Consider the following 17,179-nt stretch of genomic DNA (forward strand, 5'->3'; position numbering starts at 1 on the left):
AAAATTCTATTTCCAAGGCCATGCCTGCTGAGCAGTGGGATGACGGTTTTTTCCCTGTTTGCCAGGAAAAAATACCTTCAATACCTCAGTCAAAATATGCATTCCATAGGGATTTCCAGGTGTTCAGGTTGCAAAGTTCCTTATCCCAGCACATCAAGCTGCTGTTGAGGAATGTGTGCTCACCTTCAGCTGGCATCTCTGATGTTGAGCTTAGGTCCCTACATAAAATTAATCTTTTGTGGCTTTAGTGTTCCCACAGGTTTGTTCATATTAACACAGGGGCTTGTGTAGATGTTTTACCCAGCACACGGATTGCTCATTGCTCACAGACAAAGCTAGCTGTAAAATGAGAAACTCCTGCATTTTCCATGGAGCTGGGCATAATTTTCTATTAAAAATCAAATTCTTCTCCTGCAATTCAGGAGAAGATGGAGGTTCTCCTAACTCATTGCATTGCTGGAGGCAAGGTATCCAGTATGCAAATATTTGGAGAATAGTTAACAAGGTGGTTAAACCACTTAGTTAAGCAACAGCAACCAAGATTACAATCTGGGCATAGTTAATGAATATGTCTGCAATCTTGTTTTTAATAGGAACTGAGGCTTTGCCTGCCTTCAGGTGCATAGATTGGTTTAACTAGCATGTAATTGCCTGCTCTCCAGAGCAGATGCCTGCAGACCTCCTTGTCCTGCTGAGGAAGCTGGAGAAGAGCAGAGATGAGGATTCCACTGACACAACCAGATGAAACCTGGTGGTGGCTGCAGGGGCACAATAGGCCCAGTGTTTCAACAGTGTGAATGGCATTTGGCACTTATAAATGTTCTGGAAAAAAGCCTGATTTGTGGCTTTTTAAATGGGCTGCTCCATCTGGCAGTTACATCTGCAAGGGAATCCCAGCAATGGAGGGATACCGGTCTGGGGGGGTCTGGGAATTCCTGAGCAAGTGCAGGGTGTGGGATTTTGGGCCAGGCCAGCTCTGCAGACAGGGACTGCAGTGTCTGTGTTGAACAAACTGCAGGGCCAGCCTTCCCACACCCTGGAGAGCCCTGCCAGAGTGCCATTGGCCCCATGGAAGTGTCCCCAAAGGAAAAGGCTTGCTAGCCTGCAGTGTCCATCATGCCCCCTGTTTCCAGCAGAGTGTCAGCAAATTCTGCGGTCAGGGCTGTCTGTGGGGAAGAGATGTGCTGCAGATGTGGTCTGGAGGTCCTGGGAGAGCTCAGGGCAGCATCTTTCCCCTTCAGGAAGTGCTGGGGGTATGCCATTTTCCAGACAGCTCCCTTGGGCTGCCCAGCTTCCAGGGCACGGATGGCAGTCTTTGGGGCTGTGTTGAGATGACAGGAAAGCTGGGCATGATGAACTTCTTTTGTGTCATTTTCTCTTCTTTCCACTGTGCAGGGAAGGTGCATGTTGCTGCAATTCAGCAGCCACCCCTCCCAGTGTCACTGTCCCCTGCTGGGGCCCTGCAGCCTGTACCAAGCAAGGACCCCCCTTCCCCCTGCTCAGCTGCCTGGGGTTGAACTTGGGGTCACACCAGGAGGGTATCAAAGTTCCAGCCCCATTTTCTGTGAGTGGTGGGGGGCAGGGGTCCCTTCCATATGCCCAGCCCTCCCCAGGTGACCCTGGGGCCACAGAGCCTCCCTCAGTGTCCCTCCAGCCGATGGACACTGCCGTGCCAGCAGCATCCGGCTGCTTTTCCCCACTGCTGGCTCCCAGCAAGGCTGGGCTGATGCTGTGGGGGAGGCACTCAGCGAACAGGGTGGGACAGAGGGGCACTGGTGCAGACTGGTGTGAACTGGTGTGTGCCAGGCAAAGGGAAAGCAAAGGGCAAAGCAAAGCAGAAGGAAGGAGACTGGGGCCGTGCCAAGCTGTGGGCTGTAAATGGGATGGCCACGAGGCACAGGGACAGGGACGTGAGGGGACAGGCAGCACTGCTGGGTGCACGGGTGCTGGGCACAGGTGGAACAGAGACAGCTCATCCCAAGGCCCAGGGTAGGGCTGCAGATCCCTGCCTTTGTAAACACATCCGAGCAGAAAGGCATCTTTGTGTCCCTTGTCACGTTCAGGGGCGTTCATAGAACCTGGGCACCAACACCCCCACACACACCCCGTGATGATGGGATGGTGAAACCAGTTTCAACAGGGGGATGTTGAACTTCAGAGCCGTGTGCCATTGTCCAAAATGGCTTTGAGATCCCTCCCTGCTCTGAAAAGGGATTTCTCTTTCCACCTCTGTTGCAACTAGTTCCCTGTTGTCACAGTAACACAAGCAAAACAAGTCAGGCTGGTTTTCAGCGAGGAAAAAACCTCCACAAATGTTTTCCTTAGTTTGCAATTAAAAAGCTTCAAACCAAACCCATGGTGACAGGTCAAATGTTTCCCGAGATACGAAGCAACAGAGGAACCTCCAAGTCAACTTTTATTTCCCTCTTGTCCTCTAGTTCTCAGTGTTATCCAGGAACTTCAGACTTAAAATGGAAGCATTCTTTGCCCCACAAGCTGGAAGAGATAATTTAGCACCGCTGTTTTTTAGGCACCTCTAACAGATTGAAAACATCCCTTCCTGGGCCTAAACCCCATTTCAATTAATTCATTGTCAAGGTTTAACCCCAGCTGGCAATTGAGCTCCACCCAGCCACACAGCCCCCGTGGTGGCACTGCCCTGTCAAGGTGCACAGCTCCTGGGGCTGGATGCAGCAAAGGGAAAAAGAGCAGCAAGGACTCACCCGTTCTCAAAATCACAGCAAACCCATCTTTATTAGTGACACCATGGCAGTGTGAGAGAGAGTAGCCATTCACCAAATGCAGGAGTTGATCCTGATCACCCAGAGAATTCTCCTACAGCCCACTGGGCCCCTTTCAGGTTGTGCTTTGTAGGGGAGGGATCAAGGGCAGTGGTAATTCCTGGCCTTACAGTCGTACCTCAGAATTCAGCAGCACCCTTCAGGAGCTGCAGTGATCCACATTGCTCCTGAGCTGAGTTAAATATTGTTCCCATTGCTCATTGCAAGTCAGAGAAGGCATTTTCAGAAACTGCATGAAGATATTAATTTGCACAGCGGTTTTAGGGGAGAAAATACACTTAAATGGGCACACAGCAATTAAAATTACACAGTTTCACACTTATGCTCCTTGGTGTTTGTTGTTCACTTTTCCCCTGATACCAGTAACAACTCTGGACACATAAAGGTGAAACCCAGGGATATTTTAGCCCTTTGAACCCAACTATACTATGTTTTTTTTAAAACTGGATGGCTTTTTTTTTTTATTTTGGCCCCAGCATCAAACTGTACCCAGCCTGTAAGATATTGAAGGGAAACAGATTGTGCCAAGATATTCCTTTCTCTGGCAGGCCCCTTGTCTTCATCACCAAGATCCCACATAAAAAGCTACTTGTTTCTAGGCTATACATCAGAAAACAAACCCCAAACCCAGCCTGGAGAGGACAGCCTTTGTTCCTGGGGCTGTTCAGGCTCTCAGGACGATTTCCACCGCAGGAGCGAGAACACCTCGTGGATCACATACAGCAGGGTGGCCACGAATGCAAATACCTGGGATGGAAAAACACAGCAGCCCATCAGTGTTCTGGGGCACAGTGCCACTCCAGCCCTGAGCCCACGCCTCGTGACGTGCCACATGTCTGGGGACGCCTGTGCATGCTGAGACAGCGACTGGTTTCTTTCCCCCCTCCCCAACCTGTTGGTGCAAATACAGATTTGCACTTGAGGCCACTCCAGAGCCACCTGCTGCCATTCCCTGCCCTCCTGCCAGGCACTCACCACAGCAGCAATGTTCTCCCTGTATTCCTGTGCCCAGGAAAAGTTGTCACGGATGGCATAGGTAACGAAGGCTTCCAGCACGGCGGCGCTGAGGTAGAACAGCGCTGCTGTGCTGTGGCAAAAGGCATCCTAAGGAACAAGGATCACACCGTCACCTCCGAGGGAGTCACACTGCTCCTACAACCAGGCTGCAGTCTGAGGAGCAGCAGCAGCACCCTGCTGGTGACAAAGCCACCCCTAGGGTTTGTCACAGGCACGTACCAAGGCGACCCAGCAGCTGCCACCGCTGCTGTGAGCCCCGCAGAGGTAGAGGCACAGGAGGGAGATGGACATGACGAAGCAGAACACGGAGACAAACATCACCCAGCCCTGCAGCATGGGAAATTGGACCTTCGAAGATGCCACCAGGATCCACACAAGGCCCCCAAAGATCTGCAAGTCAAAGTGGGGGACAGGGTGAGTGTGGGATGAAGTGACTTGTCCAGAGCAGAGCCAAAAGCCACTCGCCTCTGGCACTGCACATGGCAGCAGCCCATGAGTTCTTCCCAGCCTCTACTCAAAAATGAGCATTTAGCTGGGAGTATCTGCCACTGATCCTGACCAAAAAAATTCCTCACGGGTGCCACTGCCACTCACACCCTCCCTACACCAGTGTGCTTAGGAGGCTGGCTCAGACCTTACTGAGGGCTGGCTTTAATGAACAGGGAGGCTGATTGAGGAGAGGTGTGTTTGCTTCACACCCAGCGTGTCAGATCCCTGCCAGGAGCAGTGTCAAACCCAGCTCACCTGCACAAGCAGCACACACACCTGCCCTCACAAGGGTCACATGCACATATCACTCTGAAAGGAGAGAACAGACTGAGGAGAGGTTTGACTCCCTGGGTAGGGGAAAAGAGCCTGAGGCTCCCAGATCCTGCTTGGGAAAGGAAGTTCGTATTTCTGCTCCAGTTCTCTGGGTCATCCTTCATTGGCTACACCAGAGCTGTGCCTGGTCCCAGCTGCTGGTGTGGGAGCAGGTGGGACCTTCTCAGCCAGCCTTGAGAGTTTGCCATGGGCTTTGCCATGGGTGGTACACAGGGACAGCTATGTCTGGGCTCCATCACTTTACCAGCAGACTCCTGCACAAGAGGATGGGAGCATTATGTTCAGTGTTGTGGAATGTCTGGAGTGCAAGTGGTGCCTTTGCACTGAAATGCCCTCAGTAGCTTTTCTGTGCCACAAATCAGCCCAGTTGTTCCTTGGACCTGTGCAAAATTCAGTCTGTGCAGCATCCTGTGATGTGGAGCTCCACAGCTGAGCCCACACTCGGTGGATCTGTGCTGTTATGGGGACCTATCCCTCACCACCAGCCAGTCTGGGATTCAGGCAGATGTCCAGAGGTAGGAGAGCCTTGCTGACTCTAAGGTCATTCTGACCCTTGTATGGCCAGTGTATCCCAGCCAGCATCCAAGTGCCAGCTCATACTCATTTCCATTTCCATTTTCCTTCCAATCATTCTGCAAGTGGAAAGAAAGTCTCTGATTTATGATAACTCAGAAAATGTTACATCACTTGTGTCACCCCACAGTAGAAGGAAAGTTTGTTGGTGCCATTATGCAAATTGACACATTACATCAATTATGTGGTTGAGATGTGGCAAAGACCTGAGTGAAAATGGGTCTTCCAAAGTGCTGCTCTTCTGGTCCCTCTTGTAACAACCAAAGGCTGAGCCTTGAACACTAATCCAGTCCTTTTAATCACTCATGGGCTGACACAATGAGTGTGTTGCAGCTAAAAATCCTGGGGGAAAGCATCATGCTCCATTAAAATCAAGCACAAATTATGGTGAGATATGAAGTTGGGGAAAGAAGCACCACAGCTCACTTCCTACCAGTCACCATCTCTCCTTCCTGCAGGCTGTGCTTACCCACTCAGAAATGTCTGTTTGACCTGGTTTGATTATTGACTTTGGTTTTATGGTGAAGATTCATAAAAAGGAATGAAGGATTGAGAGGCTTCCAATAACTCACAGCAGGATGTGGACAGCGGTCTAAGGAAAAAATTCATCCTTTAAATAGCTTTTACAAAGCAAACATATCTGCTTTCAGCTTGTTTCAGGTTTTCCACATAGGTCTGGGTATCCATATGTGCAGAAAGTTCTTCAAATTAAATAGATCACAAGAATTAAACTGAGCCTCACAGATTAAAAATTGTAGATTTTGATCAGCCCATGCAAATGTGGCAATCATCTGAGCTGCAGGTTGGATCTTCTGAAAATTTCACAACCATCTCAGCATTTAAAATGCCAATTTTGTTTTGTTATGTTACCAACTTGGCCCATGGTAGGCAACCTGAGATTCCACTAAGGAATGAGAAACTCTTTATCCCTCTGATTCAAGGCAGCCACCTCCTTTGTACACAGCAGAGGTCACACAGCTGCACAGCCCAGAATCTGCCTGGAGATGGAGAAATCCAGTCATGCAGCATTCCTCCTTCCTGGGTGGTTCCTGGGCCTTCAGGATGCACATTTCCAGATCTTAGCCAAACCAAGGATAGGGTGCTCACTTCAGCAAGCTGCCCTGCCAAATCCCCCGGAGACAGGGATTACAAACAAACAGTTCAAGGGGAATGAGCTCTCTGAGGCCAACAGGACCAACATAACTCAGGGGCAGAGGTGGCTGGCAAGTGTCAGCTCAGCCAAAACCTCCACAGGCACTCAACATCCTCCTTCCTGTAGCTGCAGGAAACCTGAGCATTGCTCTTGGGCAGAGATCAGGTCTACATCCTCTTTGCTACATTGTTATCACCAGGAGAACGAAAGAAACGCTGTAAATCCCAGGAGTGGGGAGCAAGCTGGGTGACAGGAAAGGATTTGGTGCCAGATGGCACCAAAGTTTTTAGCATGAAATAATCTGAATGCCACCCTACAATACTCAGCCAGAGCTTTCAAAACAGGACCAAAGCACTCGGAATTTGGAAAAAAGCCTCCCAAGCTCTTGTGAGAAGAGCACGTTTCATGAGTGGGGCAGAGGACGGGAAGAAAAGTTCAGGCTGAGACTTTGTACCCCTTAACCTATGCTCAGAGCAATTGCTTCAAACCACATGCGCCAAATCCATTAAGATTATGATCTCCTCCTGCTCAATGCAGTTACAGTGTGGAAATAGGTTACAAGGTGTTTGCTCACCCTTTGCTCACCTTTCGCTCTCCCACACGCCCAGGGTCCTGCAGCTCTGCATTTGCGGCTCAGGAATGCCGTGAAGGAGCAGCGCAGCCTCGGCTGCTGCCAACAATTCCCTCCGCTCCCTAATCCCCTGCTCCAAGCGAGCAGCTCACCCTCTGCCCGTGCTATCCGCTAAAATCACCTCCGGTCATTAACCAGCTCCATTTGGCACCTATTGAAACCCACCGGCAGCCCCTGCTGGTTTTTCAGGCAGGAAATTAAAACGTTTTTCAAAGGCTCCAAAAAAATCCCACTGCAGACTAAAGGAGAGCTTCAGAGCCCGTGGTTTTCTCCGAGGATGAGATGCCCTCCAGCCCCCTGTGGCTCGGGGACCCGGCGTGGGTCCTGAGCCACGTGTTTGGGGACAAATGTCACCCCTCGGAGACCTGCAGCACAACCTGCGCTGAGTGCCCAAGCAGCAGTCACGGCCCTCCCCAGGGACAAGGCAGCACTCACGATTTCAGGGATGAAGAGCACATCTGGGAAGGTCGTCAGGACAGCCAGGCCGCTGGGCAAAGTGCTGGTGGAAGTTGAGGAAGACATCGGAAGCCTCTGGCACGGTGTTTCTCGGCCACTCTGCTCCTCACTGCTGAATGCAGCCTCCTCACCTCTCCCTCTCTCTCTCCCTCCTTTCCTGCTCTCCTTTCTTCCTCTTTCCTCCCCTTCCTGCCCTGGTTCCTTTCCTTCCTTCTTCCTGCTGACAGATGAAGACAGCTGTGAGTGGCACAGGTGTGGCCAAACCCTGTGACCTGGAGTCACATGGGAGGTGTTCGGGAGATGCAGGGGCAGCCCCGGGGCGCTGGCAGCAGAGTTCGGCTGTCCCCGCAGCCGAGCGTGCCAGGCAGGTTCCTGGGCAGGGCCGAGTGGCACTGGGTGACAGCTGAGGGCAGCAGGGGACACCTGTGCGCATCCACCTGGACAGCCTCGTGTCCCCTTGGATTTGCACAGTGAGCCAGCGTGGCCCTGCACACCTGAGGTGGTCACAGCAGAGGACACGAGGGTGGCCAAGGTAGGCCAGGATGCGAGAGGGGACAAACAGTGGGGCCTAGAAATGTCCCACAGACACCCAGGGATGATGGATGCAGGGCAAACCACCTCCACCATTTCTGAAGGAGATTGGAAATGCCAAGGTAACACAAATGACCTAAAATTATGAGATTTCCCAGGCAGGTTAACTTTTTAAATTTTACCTTTTTGTCTGTAGTCCATAGGAGCAAGTCATTCCCCTTCTTCTTCATATGGAATATTTACGCCTCTTAAACACACTTGGGCACACAGCAAAAACCACAGAACTCCAGAAGCTGAGGCCAAAAAGTGCAGAGGAAGGACCTTGAGAAGGGAAGACAGGGTAAAACCTGTCCCTTGGAGAAAGCAGTGAGGCAGATGAGTGGAGGAGGCTGCAACGTTGGAAAAACTGGGGAAATGCTTTTAATAAGCAGATTAAGTGAGGGGCAGGGTTACATGGCAGAGCAAGCACAGGACCACAGAGCTGGTGAAGGGGTGGGATGGATGCCTCTTACCCAGACCTTGAGCTCTATTATTGAAGCAAAAACATCCAAGTAGATAATGCCATCCTTCTTTTACTTCTGGAGGCCTTTTCTCACTTAAATGCAGAGTCCATGCTGACCTTCATGATTTCTTCAAAAGTGGGAGAGTTTTTGCTGCATCCACCTGATTTCCCACTTCTCCAGTGAGATTGCCCTATGGTGACACAGCTAAACATAATGGATGAAACCTTGGATATGAGGCAGACCTAGAAACCAGTCAGCAAATAGTGAGAGCTGGAAGCAGTGGGAACGTAGGCATTGGAGCTGGAGACACAGACAGAGCTCCAGAGGGGTCTCACTGCCTCTGTAAGGGATAAAGATGAAGCTCTCCTATTCCTGGCACCATGGGACTGCTGTGAGGAACAAGCAAGTGCATTATGGGGGGCAGGGGCACTGGAGCTGTTTCATTTGGAAGGGCTGAGACAGCTTTAAAGAACCCTTTCTTTGTCTGATTTACAAATTATTGGTGATAGATTAAAAACCAGGGGGTTTAGTAGAACACTGGGTACAGGGGTGAAGAATGCTGAAACCACTTGACCAAACTCTCTTAAATTAGGCCCCTCATGAGGGTGCTCCTCCTGATGAGGTGGGCATCAACAGGGATGTGGAAGAGCCTGGTAGGGAAGTGAGAGATGGAAGTTTTGAGCAGAAACCAAAGAGCTGGTAACATCTGACTCAAACATGTTCTGCGGAGGACAACACAGAATCTAAAAGTTGCAGGACAATCAACCTCTTCATACTAGAAAAGATCAATCCCAGTTTTCCCAGCACATCTCCTTGAGATGCATGAAGATCCTTCCCCTGGGTGGGAACACCCCTCAGGGACAGCTCTGGAGGCTGAATGAGAGGCTTGCCCGTGGTCAGTGACATGGGTGAGTAACATCAGCCTCTATTTGATAGTTATTAAGCTGGCTATGTTATTGGTGCAATAAATAGAGCACTGTATCAGCAGCTTAATTGTGTAGTAAATAACTCTGATCGGATTGGAGTTTTGCCATTGTGCATTTTTCTCTTTTTACATTTTCACCTCATCATTGTCAATTTAAATAAAGCAGTCATTAATTCATCCTTGTCCTTGTCAGCTGCTGGCCGCCTGAAAGAAAAGGATGACATTACAGGGTTCCCTAGGGAGGTATAAACCACTGAGTTTTCTGTTCTGGAAAGGCTTCTCTGAAAGAGATCCCTGGACACACACAGTTTTGGAGCTGGTATTCAAATGGTGGAGGTGAGCTCCAGAAAGAGGATGAGGATGCCTTTACCTGCTAAGGAAAGCATGTCACCCCATCGTTGGTGGTGCAGGAGGGGCTGCCCTGGGGAGGCACAAACCAGCAGCAGCTCCTTGGAGAGAACTTCTGTGTTAGAGCAGTCCCTGGTGGAGGTATTCAACACTGGAGGCAGCACTCAAATTTTGCCGCAGGGCTCCTGGGAGGGGATTGCTCCCACACAGGAAGTGCCATGAAAGAAAGCAGGTGCTGGCCTTCACCGCCCCTGGGGAGCCTCTTATCTGCACCAGGAACACCAGGGAGAGCTGCTTGCTTTCCAAAATAAATGTATTTCTTTCTGTCCTGGCACATTTTGCCAGTAGGGTCTAGACACTTTTGGCTTCAGATCTGCCCTTTGGGTTTCTGAGGCAGTACCACAGGACATTTAATTGTCTAGGAAGTTACACAGGGATACAGGGTGGAGTTCTGAATGGTGACAGTGGGAAGCTAAAAGCCAACACCTTTTTTGTCCTGGCACCTTTAGTGGGAGCAAGTAGAGGAGGGCTGCGGGTTTGGATCCTGAAGAAGGGAAAGTGAATCACCCCAGTGAAGTTTAGAGGTTACAAAAGAAAGGTACAGTCCAGCACTGGTTCTTTCTTCCAGGACCTTCTCTGAGTGAGCAGCTGCTGGAGTTTTTTCAATTTTGGACATAGATTCTGTGAGAGAATCTGAGGGCACACAGTGAAAATAAGAGCAAAGACCTGCATGTGGTGCAGTTTACAGGATGCAAGAGGAAGGGGAAGGCCAGGGCTGGCTTTTTTTCCCCAAGAACTGCATGGAAGCAGTTGCTGGCTGTTCAAAGTGTCAAAGCTGGGCTCTGGGAGATTGATATGACTGATGCAGCTGAGAAGGAAAGTGCAAACTCCAGGATGTGGGGTGTATTTCAAGAGGTGTGAGACAAATGTGGAGTCAGCAAGTGTTTCCTCAGCTGGCAGCTGCTGTGACCAAGACTTTTGCTGCACATTTACAGTTAAGGTACAAGATTTATGTGACTGAAAATACATGAAGGCCCAGTTATTTGGAGAAATTCTGAAGGTAGCATCCAACTGTGTATTGTAACACACCAGCTCTGTCAGCACCAGCTCCCACACCAGCTACATACACACATACACACATATATAAATATATGGGTGGGCCAGAAGGAAATGTTCCAAAATCAAGACAGAAATTCTGTCTCTCCTGCTACAGCTCTCACATCTCTGGATTAAAATTCTGTAGCAGGCCCTTGGCTGGAGCAAAGCCATCTCTGCCCTGGACCACACTGGTTTCCAACAAGCACTCCAGAGCAGGAGGGGGCACTTTCCCCTGCCAGATCCCAAATTCCTGCTCTTTGGTTCCTTCTATCCCTTCTGCAATGCCAGTGGCTGAGTTACAGCTGCTCAGCGTGCCCAAGCTGTGAGCTCAGCTCCAAGAACTGGCACAGCAGCAGAGCTGTGGAAGCTCCTCAGGTGTGGAGGAAGCTGCTGACACAACTTACTCAGGAAAAAAAAAAAAGGAGTCAGCAAGAAAACACCAACACTGCTCAAAACTGTCCTGTAAAAATCACAGTGGGTGGATGCTGGAACCCAGGACATTCCTCTGGCTGCCCTGGATGACTCAAGACCCTGGCAAGGAGTCAAAAACACCTATGCCTTCAATTTTAGTCCATGAAAAAAACTACCCCCTTTATGTGAAGATTTACAAGCCACAAGAGTTTGAGTAGAATGATAGTCAATTTGTCACAAGATGAAAAAGTAAAATTTTGGAGTTTTAAAATGGTGGTTCAAGAAGAAAGATGGAGGAATCTGGGCGTGTCCTGTCCTTCTTCTCCTTCTTCTTGTCCTCCATCTTCTGCTATGATGGTGACACTTTTTTGATTGGTTTAGAATAGACTGTGTAACATAGGTGACAGGTATTGGAAAATTATTGTAAATAAAGTACATGTAGTTCTTAATTTAAAAAGTTAACACTACCCAAAGGGCAGGGACTGTGCCACAACCTGAGCTGCTGGACAGATCTCAGCAGGACAGAGAAAGAATGTAACAGATAAGAGAAAATAAACAACCTTGAAAAGCAGAACTGAGGAATCTCAACTTCTTCAGTTGTGAGGCTCGGAAAAAAGACTTTCTAATACCTCAGGGGTCATTTCAACCACAGAAACCTGAGAGGTGGATTTATTTCCACCCCCATTCCCCTCAAACACAACTGGCCAAGTGCAATTCCCTGAGCACTTAAGGCTGGGAAACAAGATTTTAAGGGTGCCTGAGCATCTCACTGAGATTAGCCTGAGAGGTGCTTCACACAGCCCAGCTTCTAAACCCCCTTTGCACAGAACAGGTGTCTCAGCATCTCTGAGGATGTGCTGCCCAGCTCTCACAAGCAGTGACACAAACTCTGCTAGGAGCTGAGTAACAGCTGGCAAAGCCCTCAAGACCTGCCAAGAGGATCCCACAGTGTACACAAATGAGGAAAAAAAATTAAGAAAAGAAATTTAAGAATTAATCACATAATGAGGAATGTATCAAGTAACAGCCACAGGTTCCTGATGCCAAGATTCTGGTTCAGTGCCCCCTCCCCTTCTCAAAAACAGCTCACACACTTCCAGTTTTTAGGGTTGTTTTGCAGTTTTGTTTGTTTTTGTGGGTTTTTTTTTAATAAAAGAAGGGTTCCAGATACCTAATACTATTGTGCTGTTTGTGCAGGACAAACTTTAAATACTAAAATGCACAAGTCAAAACAAGCTGTTTTGAACTGCTCAGCAGTGCAGGCTCAAGCACTTATTTGCAATGGCTTTACTCTTTGTACAATCAGTTCTATATGTAGCAATGACTGTATATAAAGAATATAGTACATACTATTGTTTTCATTGTCAATTTACAAGAGAAAAAAAATAAATATTTTCCATTCTTATTATACATTAACATTTCAGTAGAAAGTTACAGCTGTTGTGTTGGCATGACCTGCAACATCAGGAGAAGGGACATGCATACTTATCTATTAAGAACTCTAAACTATGACTTTGTAATAAATTACAGAGGACAGATACCAGCCAACAGAATACTGATTATCTGAATCCAGTACATTTGTGATTCTTGCTCCATGGTAAAAGCCAAAAATCTTGCAAAATACAAAAGCCAATAGCTTGCATTATAAGTAAGACAGACAAACCATGTATGGTATACATACATACCACGTAGGGTAGAGCCTCTTCTCCAAATGTTTGTGAATAACAGGCTTGTGGTTTCTCAGGCAAAGGAGATTAAGTTGTTGAGTTGGTCCTTGCACCCTTCACACATAACTAGCACCATAAAGATGCAAGGACCTCAGCAAACACCTAAAATTCATGCTTAATAGATAAAGCATGCATTTTGTAGAGTTTGTGCAGGGTATACACTCTGTTCATTAAGGTTACTGTGCAAAAAAGATTCTCGACCACTGAAGATGTTTCTGTAATTCTGTTATGATTATTAGCAACATTTTTAAAGTTTAGCAGGCCTGTGTGTGATTAATGAACAACCTGTACTCACAGCTCCCCCCTGATTGCTGTACCACTCAACTGGGGGCTGAGGAAACAAAGGCAGCAGCCTCAATTCCAAGCAAGTGGGGGAAAACGAGCTGCAGTTTGCTAAAAAATAAAATATTTTAAAATGGCACAAAGCTTTGTACAGGTGGATCTACCAGTGCAAATACATATACATGAGGTACCAATTTGTTCAGATCATGTATAGGCCAGATCTAGTTATATGTATCTTAAAATCACTCAATTTCCTGCTGTCAGATAAATGCTACAGCTTGTCAGCCTGTAAGTAAAATCAAAATTAAAACAAATTTTCAGCACATTCAATATCAGATTATTGTAATTTCTCTCCAATTTAGTTTCTGAGCTTTCACTACTGAGACTACTTAATTTTTGGTTTTTTTAAAAGCAAAATAATATAATAATAATTTTCTTTTTCAAGACTTGATATGATGTGAGGTAAAAGTTAAAACTGTGTATGTAATTTGGAACAATAACTGTAACTGGCTGAATATTTTAACATTTCTTGAAATTTTACTAAGTACTGTTAGGAAGGAGGAACACAGTTATTGCTATTTGAAGACTTAAAATTAAACCAAACCAACCTGAAAGCATAGACAGAACTATTCCAATGGTGAAAATTCTACAGATACAAAACAGCATTCTGCCTAAAATTAGTCCTTCTTCACCTGAAAACTCTTCAAGTTATCTACAGCTTTCTCTTCTCTGTGACAATTATGGCATTTACATGGAGTTAAGGATTTGAAGTGGCTAGCTGAGGGGGCCACACAGCTTTTCAACTCTGGCAGCTCTCTCTTGAGACGTTCCAGCTGCTCCACCTGGAATATATTTGGTTGTTCAGGATTTGAGTCATATATCCTGAATAAATGAGAAAAGAAAAAACACTGATCAGTATAAACTAGCAGTCCACAGAAATGTACCAGATGAAGCACCTGCATTTTTTTCCTTAACAGAGCAAAATTAGGTGCTAAAGTCAGTTTGTTTGGGGTTAGTACCATGAGTTTTGCTGCTCATCTCACAATATAAAATGGTATTCCCTTTACACAGACTGGTTAGTGTTTCATTGGATATACTAAAAACCTACTGGCATATACTCAATCTCCTGACAATATGATTTTACAGGTGGCACAAGGCAGTGAAAAAGAGCAGTGTTCCAGGCTTCACAGTTCAAAGCATAAGACATTTTAGAGATTATTTGAACAGACTGTAATATACTGTTTGCACATAATACTGCATTGAATGTATACTTACTGTTTCAAGTATTTCACCTCCCCCAGTTCAGAATTTTTTCTTTTTTAAATCACCACCATTACCACAATATTAAGTGAAGAGTGAAAAATAGAAAATCTGACCTCCCTGCACACCTAATGCAGATTAACCATCTGCACTACTTTAAACAGTCTACCCTCTTCTCACTTTCTTGTTTTCACACATGTAAACAAAGCTGCAGGTTTGAAATGTCAGCATCATACCAGATTGTCCAAACCCAAACCATATTTTGAGTGACAGTGCAAGCACTGAGCACAACTCAAACACCATTCTGGTGTAATTCATTACAAAGAAAAAGCATTGGTGCTCCTGTAACCTAACATTGGTACAACACCTATTGTAACAAGGATATACCTTGATTTCCCAACATTCATTTTTAATATCAGCATGTTTATATTCAAAATTTTAATCCTAGAACCCAGCTGCTCTCACTTTTAGTTGTTGCACATACACAGTTCCAGGTATTGCAGGTCTTCAGGTTTTCCTCCTTCAAATGAAAACTTCTGCAAGAAATTACCATGGTTTCTGCCTTAGTCTTTAAGTATGATAATACTTCACTTATGATTCCTTCAAGAAAGTAGTTTGTTTTTATTTCTTCATCCTTTGTCTCTCACACATTTTCAAGTTATGCCCAAAAGGAACCAATGGCACTAACAAAACAATGTAGTGCTCAAGTGAGAGAGTGCAAGGTGCCCTTTTACCCTGACAAGACAACTTGTGAACTGCTGGCAACTCCAAGACACCAAAACCAACATGCAGATGGGTACAATAATGGGATTAGGTGAGGAAACACTTCCATAGGAAATACTGATATGGATCACAGTAAGGTCAAGGACAATTTCTGTGAAGAAAATCCTAGAAGTGAGGATAGATGCTGCCCAGTTTGATGAAATTCAAACAGAAGGCATAGCATTTAAATTACCTGTAAACCAATACAGGCCTAAGATATCACCCAAATTTGCCCAATGGAAGCTTTCTGCAAAATAACAGCTCCACCTTCCTTCCTTCCTGTGCCTTCTTCAGTTGAGTCAGCTGACACCTTATGAATTTCCCTGTGAATTCCACACAAAACACTGAAACTTGAGGATAGTATTCTATACAAAACACATGTTAGGAACTAAGAATCTGAAGTCTTTCCCATCAGTTAGACACTAGAACAGCAAAAGAATGGTTCTTCTAAGGCCCTTGTTCCTAGAAACGTGGCTAAGCATGTTTCTAAGCAGCTTCTGGCAAGTATTTTATTACTAGTTCTTTACTACAACACGTATAAACTCTTTAATTCCTGCTCCATTCTAAATTCTTTTCAATTGAGATTCTGGATGAATTCAACCCTCCAGGCTCCTTTCAAGCTGTCCACTAGAGCCAGTCCACTCCAGTGTGGATATTTGGTTTCTTCTAAACCAAAGGCAGAGAAGACAACTCAAAGCAAAACTTCAGAATTTCTTAACCCTACTTTTTGTTTGGGTCCACAAAAGTACACCACCAGTTTGCAGCAACAGAGCTCCAGTACTTCTCTAATTATTTCCAACATCACTGTAAAGACAAGGAATAAACTCATCTCCCTGTCCTCCTTTCTTCAACAGGACAATAATTTGTAAGCAACTATGCACCGAAGTTTCTCCATCCAACCTCCTGTTAATAAGCAAGCCCTGCAGAAGACTGAGAAGTGCTTTAAACATTACTTTTTTAAGTAAGCACCTTCTACAAAAGACTTGCAGGACATTGCAGGGCTCTGCAGTGGGTGTAAAACTGATGTGTTTGGCTCCTGAAAGGTGTTTTGCAACCTCTGAAAACAGATACAAAACAAGAGGCAGCAGCACTGAAATACTGTTTTCATGCTCAAAAGATTTTCTGAAGCTTTTGATTAAAGCTTTTCACTTTTCTTTAGATCTCAAGGAAAAACTTTGAGTTTACTTTTCAATTCACAAAACAGGGAAGATTTAAACTGTCTTAACAACTGTCATATTAATTCAATTACTGAGTAGATTACAAATCAACTCATACTACACTTCCTCCACATATCCATGCTGTTATTTAAGTAACATGCAGTTTCAGGCAAACAGGGCAGCCCAGATTTCAGCAGTCTTGCGCTTTTCAGAAGTGTTTAAAATGCTTTTGATTTGATTGCCAGCTAATTTTGTGTAAATGTTGGGAAGTTACTAATACCAGTCAAGCACAGCTTTTGCCTACAAGTGCAACATGCAGCCTAAGGAACTGCAGTGTTTGGACAAAGCTCTCATGGAAAAGCTCTTCAGCATCCATGTTTGGGAAATAGTGATTTAGTATTTCTATGCAGTTCTGTGTATTATTTAACAAACAAAATTCAGATCATGTAAAGTGAATGAGAAAAGATGATGCAAGTGTAAGCTAGCACCCACCCCCTCTCCACATTGGTATTCAATATACAGCCAGCAAGTGTAAAAACACAAGGCTGCATTGTTCTTACTGAGTTAAGTATCAGTTCAAATACAGAAATATTTTCTGGACTGTTTCCAAAGCCTATCCAGGAGAAAAACACCAGATCAATCACCTCAGAAATCCTGCTTTAAAAATCAGCATTTTAACCAAGCCAGAGTAATTTCACAATAGGTTGAAATTTCTTCTTTAA

At 46.0% G+C, this 17,179-nt stretch overlaps 2 protein-coding genes across 6 annotated transcripts in view; both read right to left on the bottom strand.

The window, feature by feature from the left end:
* Positions 1-1,214: 1,214 nt before the first annotated feature.
* Positions 1,215-11,769, bottom strand: MAL (mal, T cell differentiation protein). The gene is made up of 4 exons (XM_030946181.1): positions 7,433-11,769; positions 4,038-4,208; positions 3,777-3,905; positions 1,215-3,548 (listed from the first exon to the last, which is right to left on the bottom strand). The coding sequence occupies exons 1-4, from the start codon at positions 8,078-8,080 to the stop codon at positions 3,474-3,476; spliced, it is 1,023 nt and encodes a 340-aa protein (XP_030802041.1). The 5' UTR covers positions 8,081-11,769; the 3' UTR covers positions 1,215-3,473.
* Positions 11,770-12,371: 602 nt separating this feature from the next.
* GPCPD1 (glycerophosphocholine phosphodiesterase 1) overlaps positions 12,372-17,179 on the bottom strand; it is a 42,936-nt gene continuing 38,128 nt past the window's right edge. For 4 of the 5 annotated variants that reach the window (XM_030944494.1, XM_030944493.1, XM_030944496.1 and 1 more), the window contains one exon: positions 12,372-14,160. In XM_030944494.1, the coding sequence (XP_030800354.1) occupies positions 13,956-14,160 (205 nt within the window). In that variant the 3' untranslated portion in view covers positions 12,372-13,955. The remainder of the gene's footprint in view (positions 14,161-17,179) is intronic. The other variant, XR_004060571.1, reaches the window with a different exon arrangement.

The sequence above is a fragment of the Camarhynchus parvulus genome, chromosome 3, assembly GCF_901933205.1.
Source record: "Camarhynchus parvulus chromosome 3, STF_HiC, whole genome shotgun sequence".
In the NCBI taxonomy this organism is placed as follows: domain Eukaryota; kingdom Metazoa; phylum Chordata; class Aves; order Passeriformes; family Thraupidae; genus Camarhynchus; species Camarhynchus parvulus.

What these genes read in the sequence shown, in the direction of transcription:
- MAL (XM_030946181.1), bottom strand. Translation starts at nt 8,080, where the DNA reads ATGGTGGAGGTGGTTTGCCCTGCATCCATCATCCCTGGGTGTCTGTGG. An exon ending in TGCTCTTCATCCCTGAAATC is followed by an intron (nt 4,209 to 7,432) that starts GTGAGTGCTGCC and finishes TTTGACTTGCAG; the next exon opens with ATCTTTGGGGGCCTTGTGTG. An exon ending in GGGAGAACATTGCTGCTGTG is followed by an intron (nt 3,549 to 3,776) that starts GTGAGTGCCTGG and finishes TTTCCATCCCAG; the next exon opens with GTATTTGCATTCGTGGCCAC.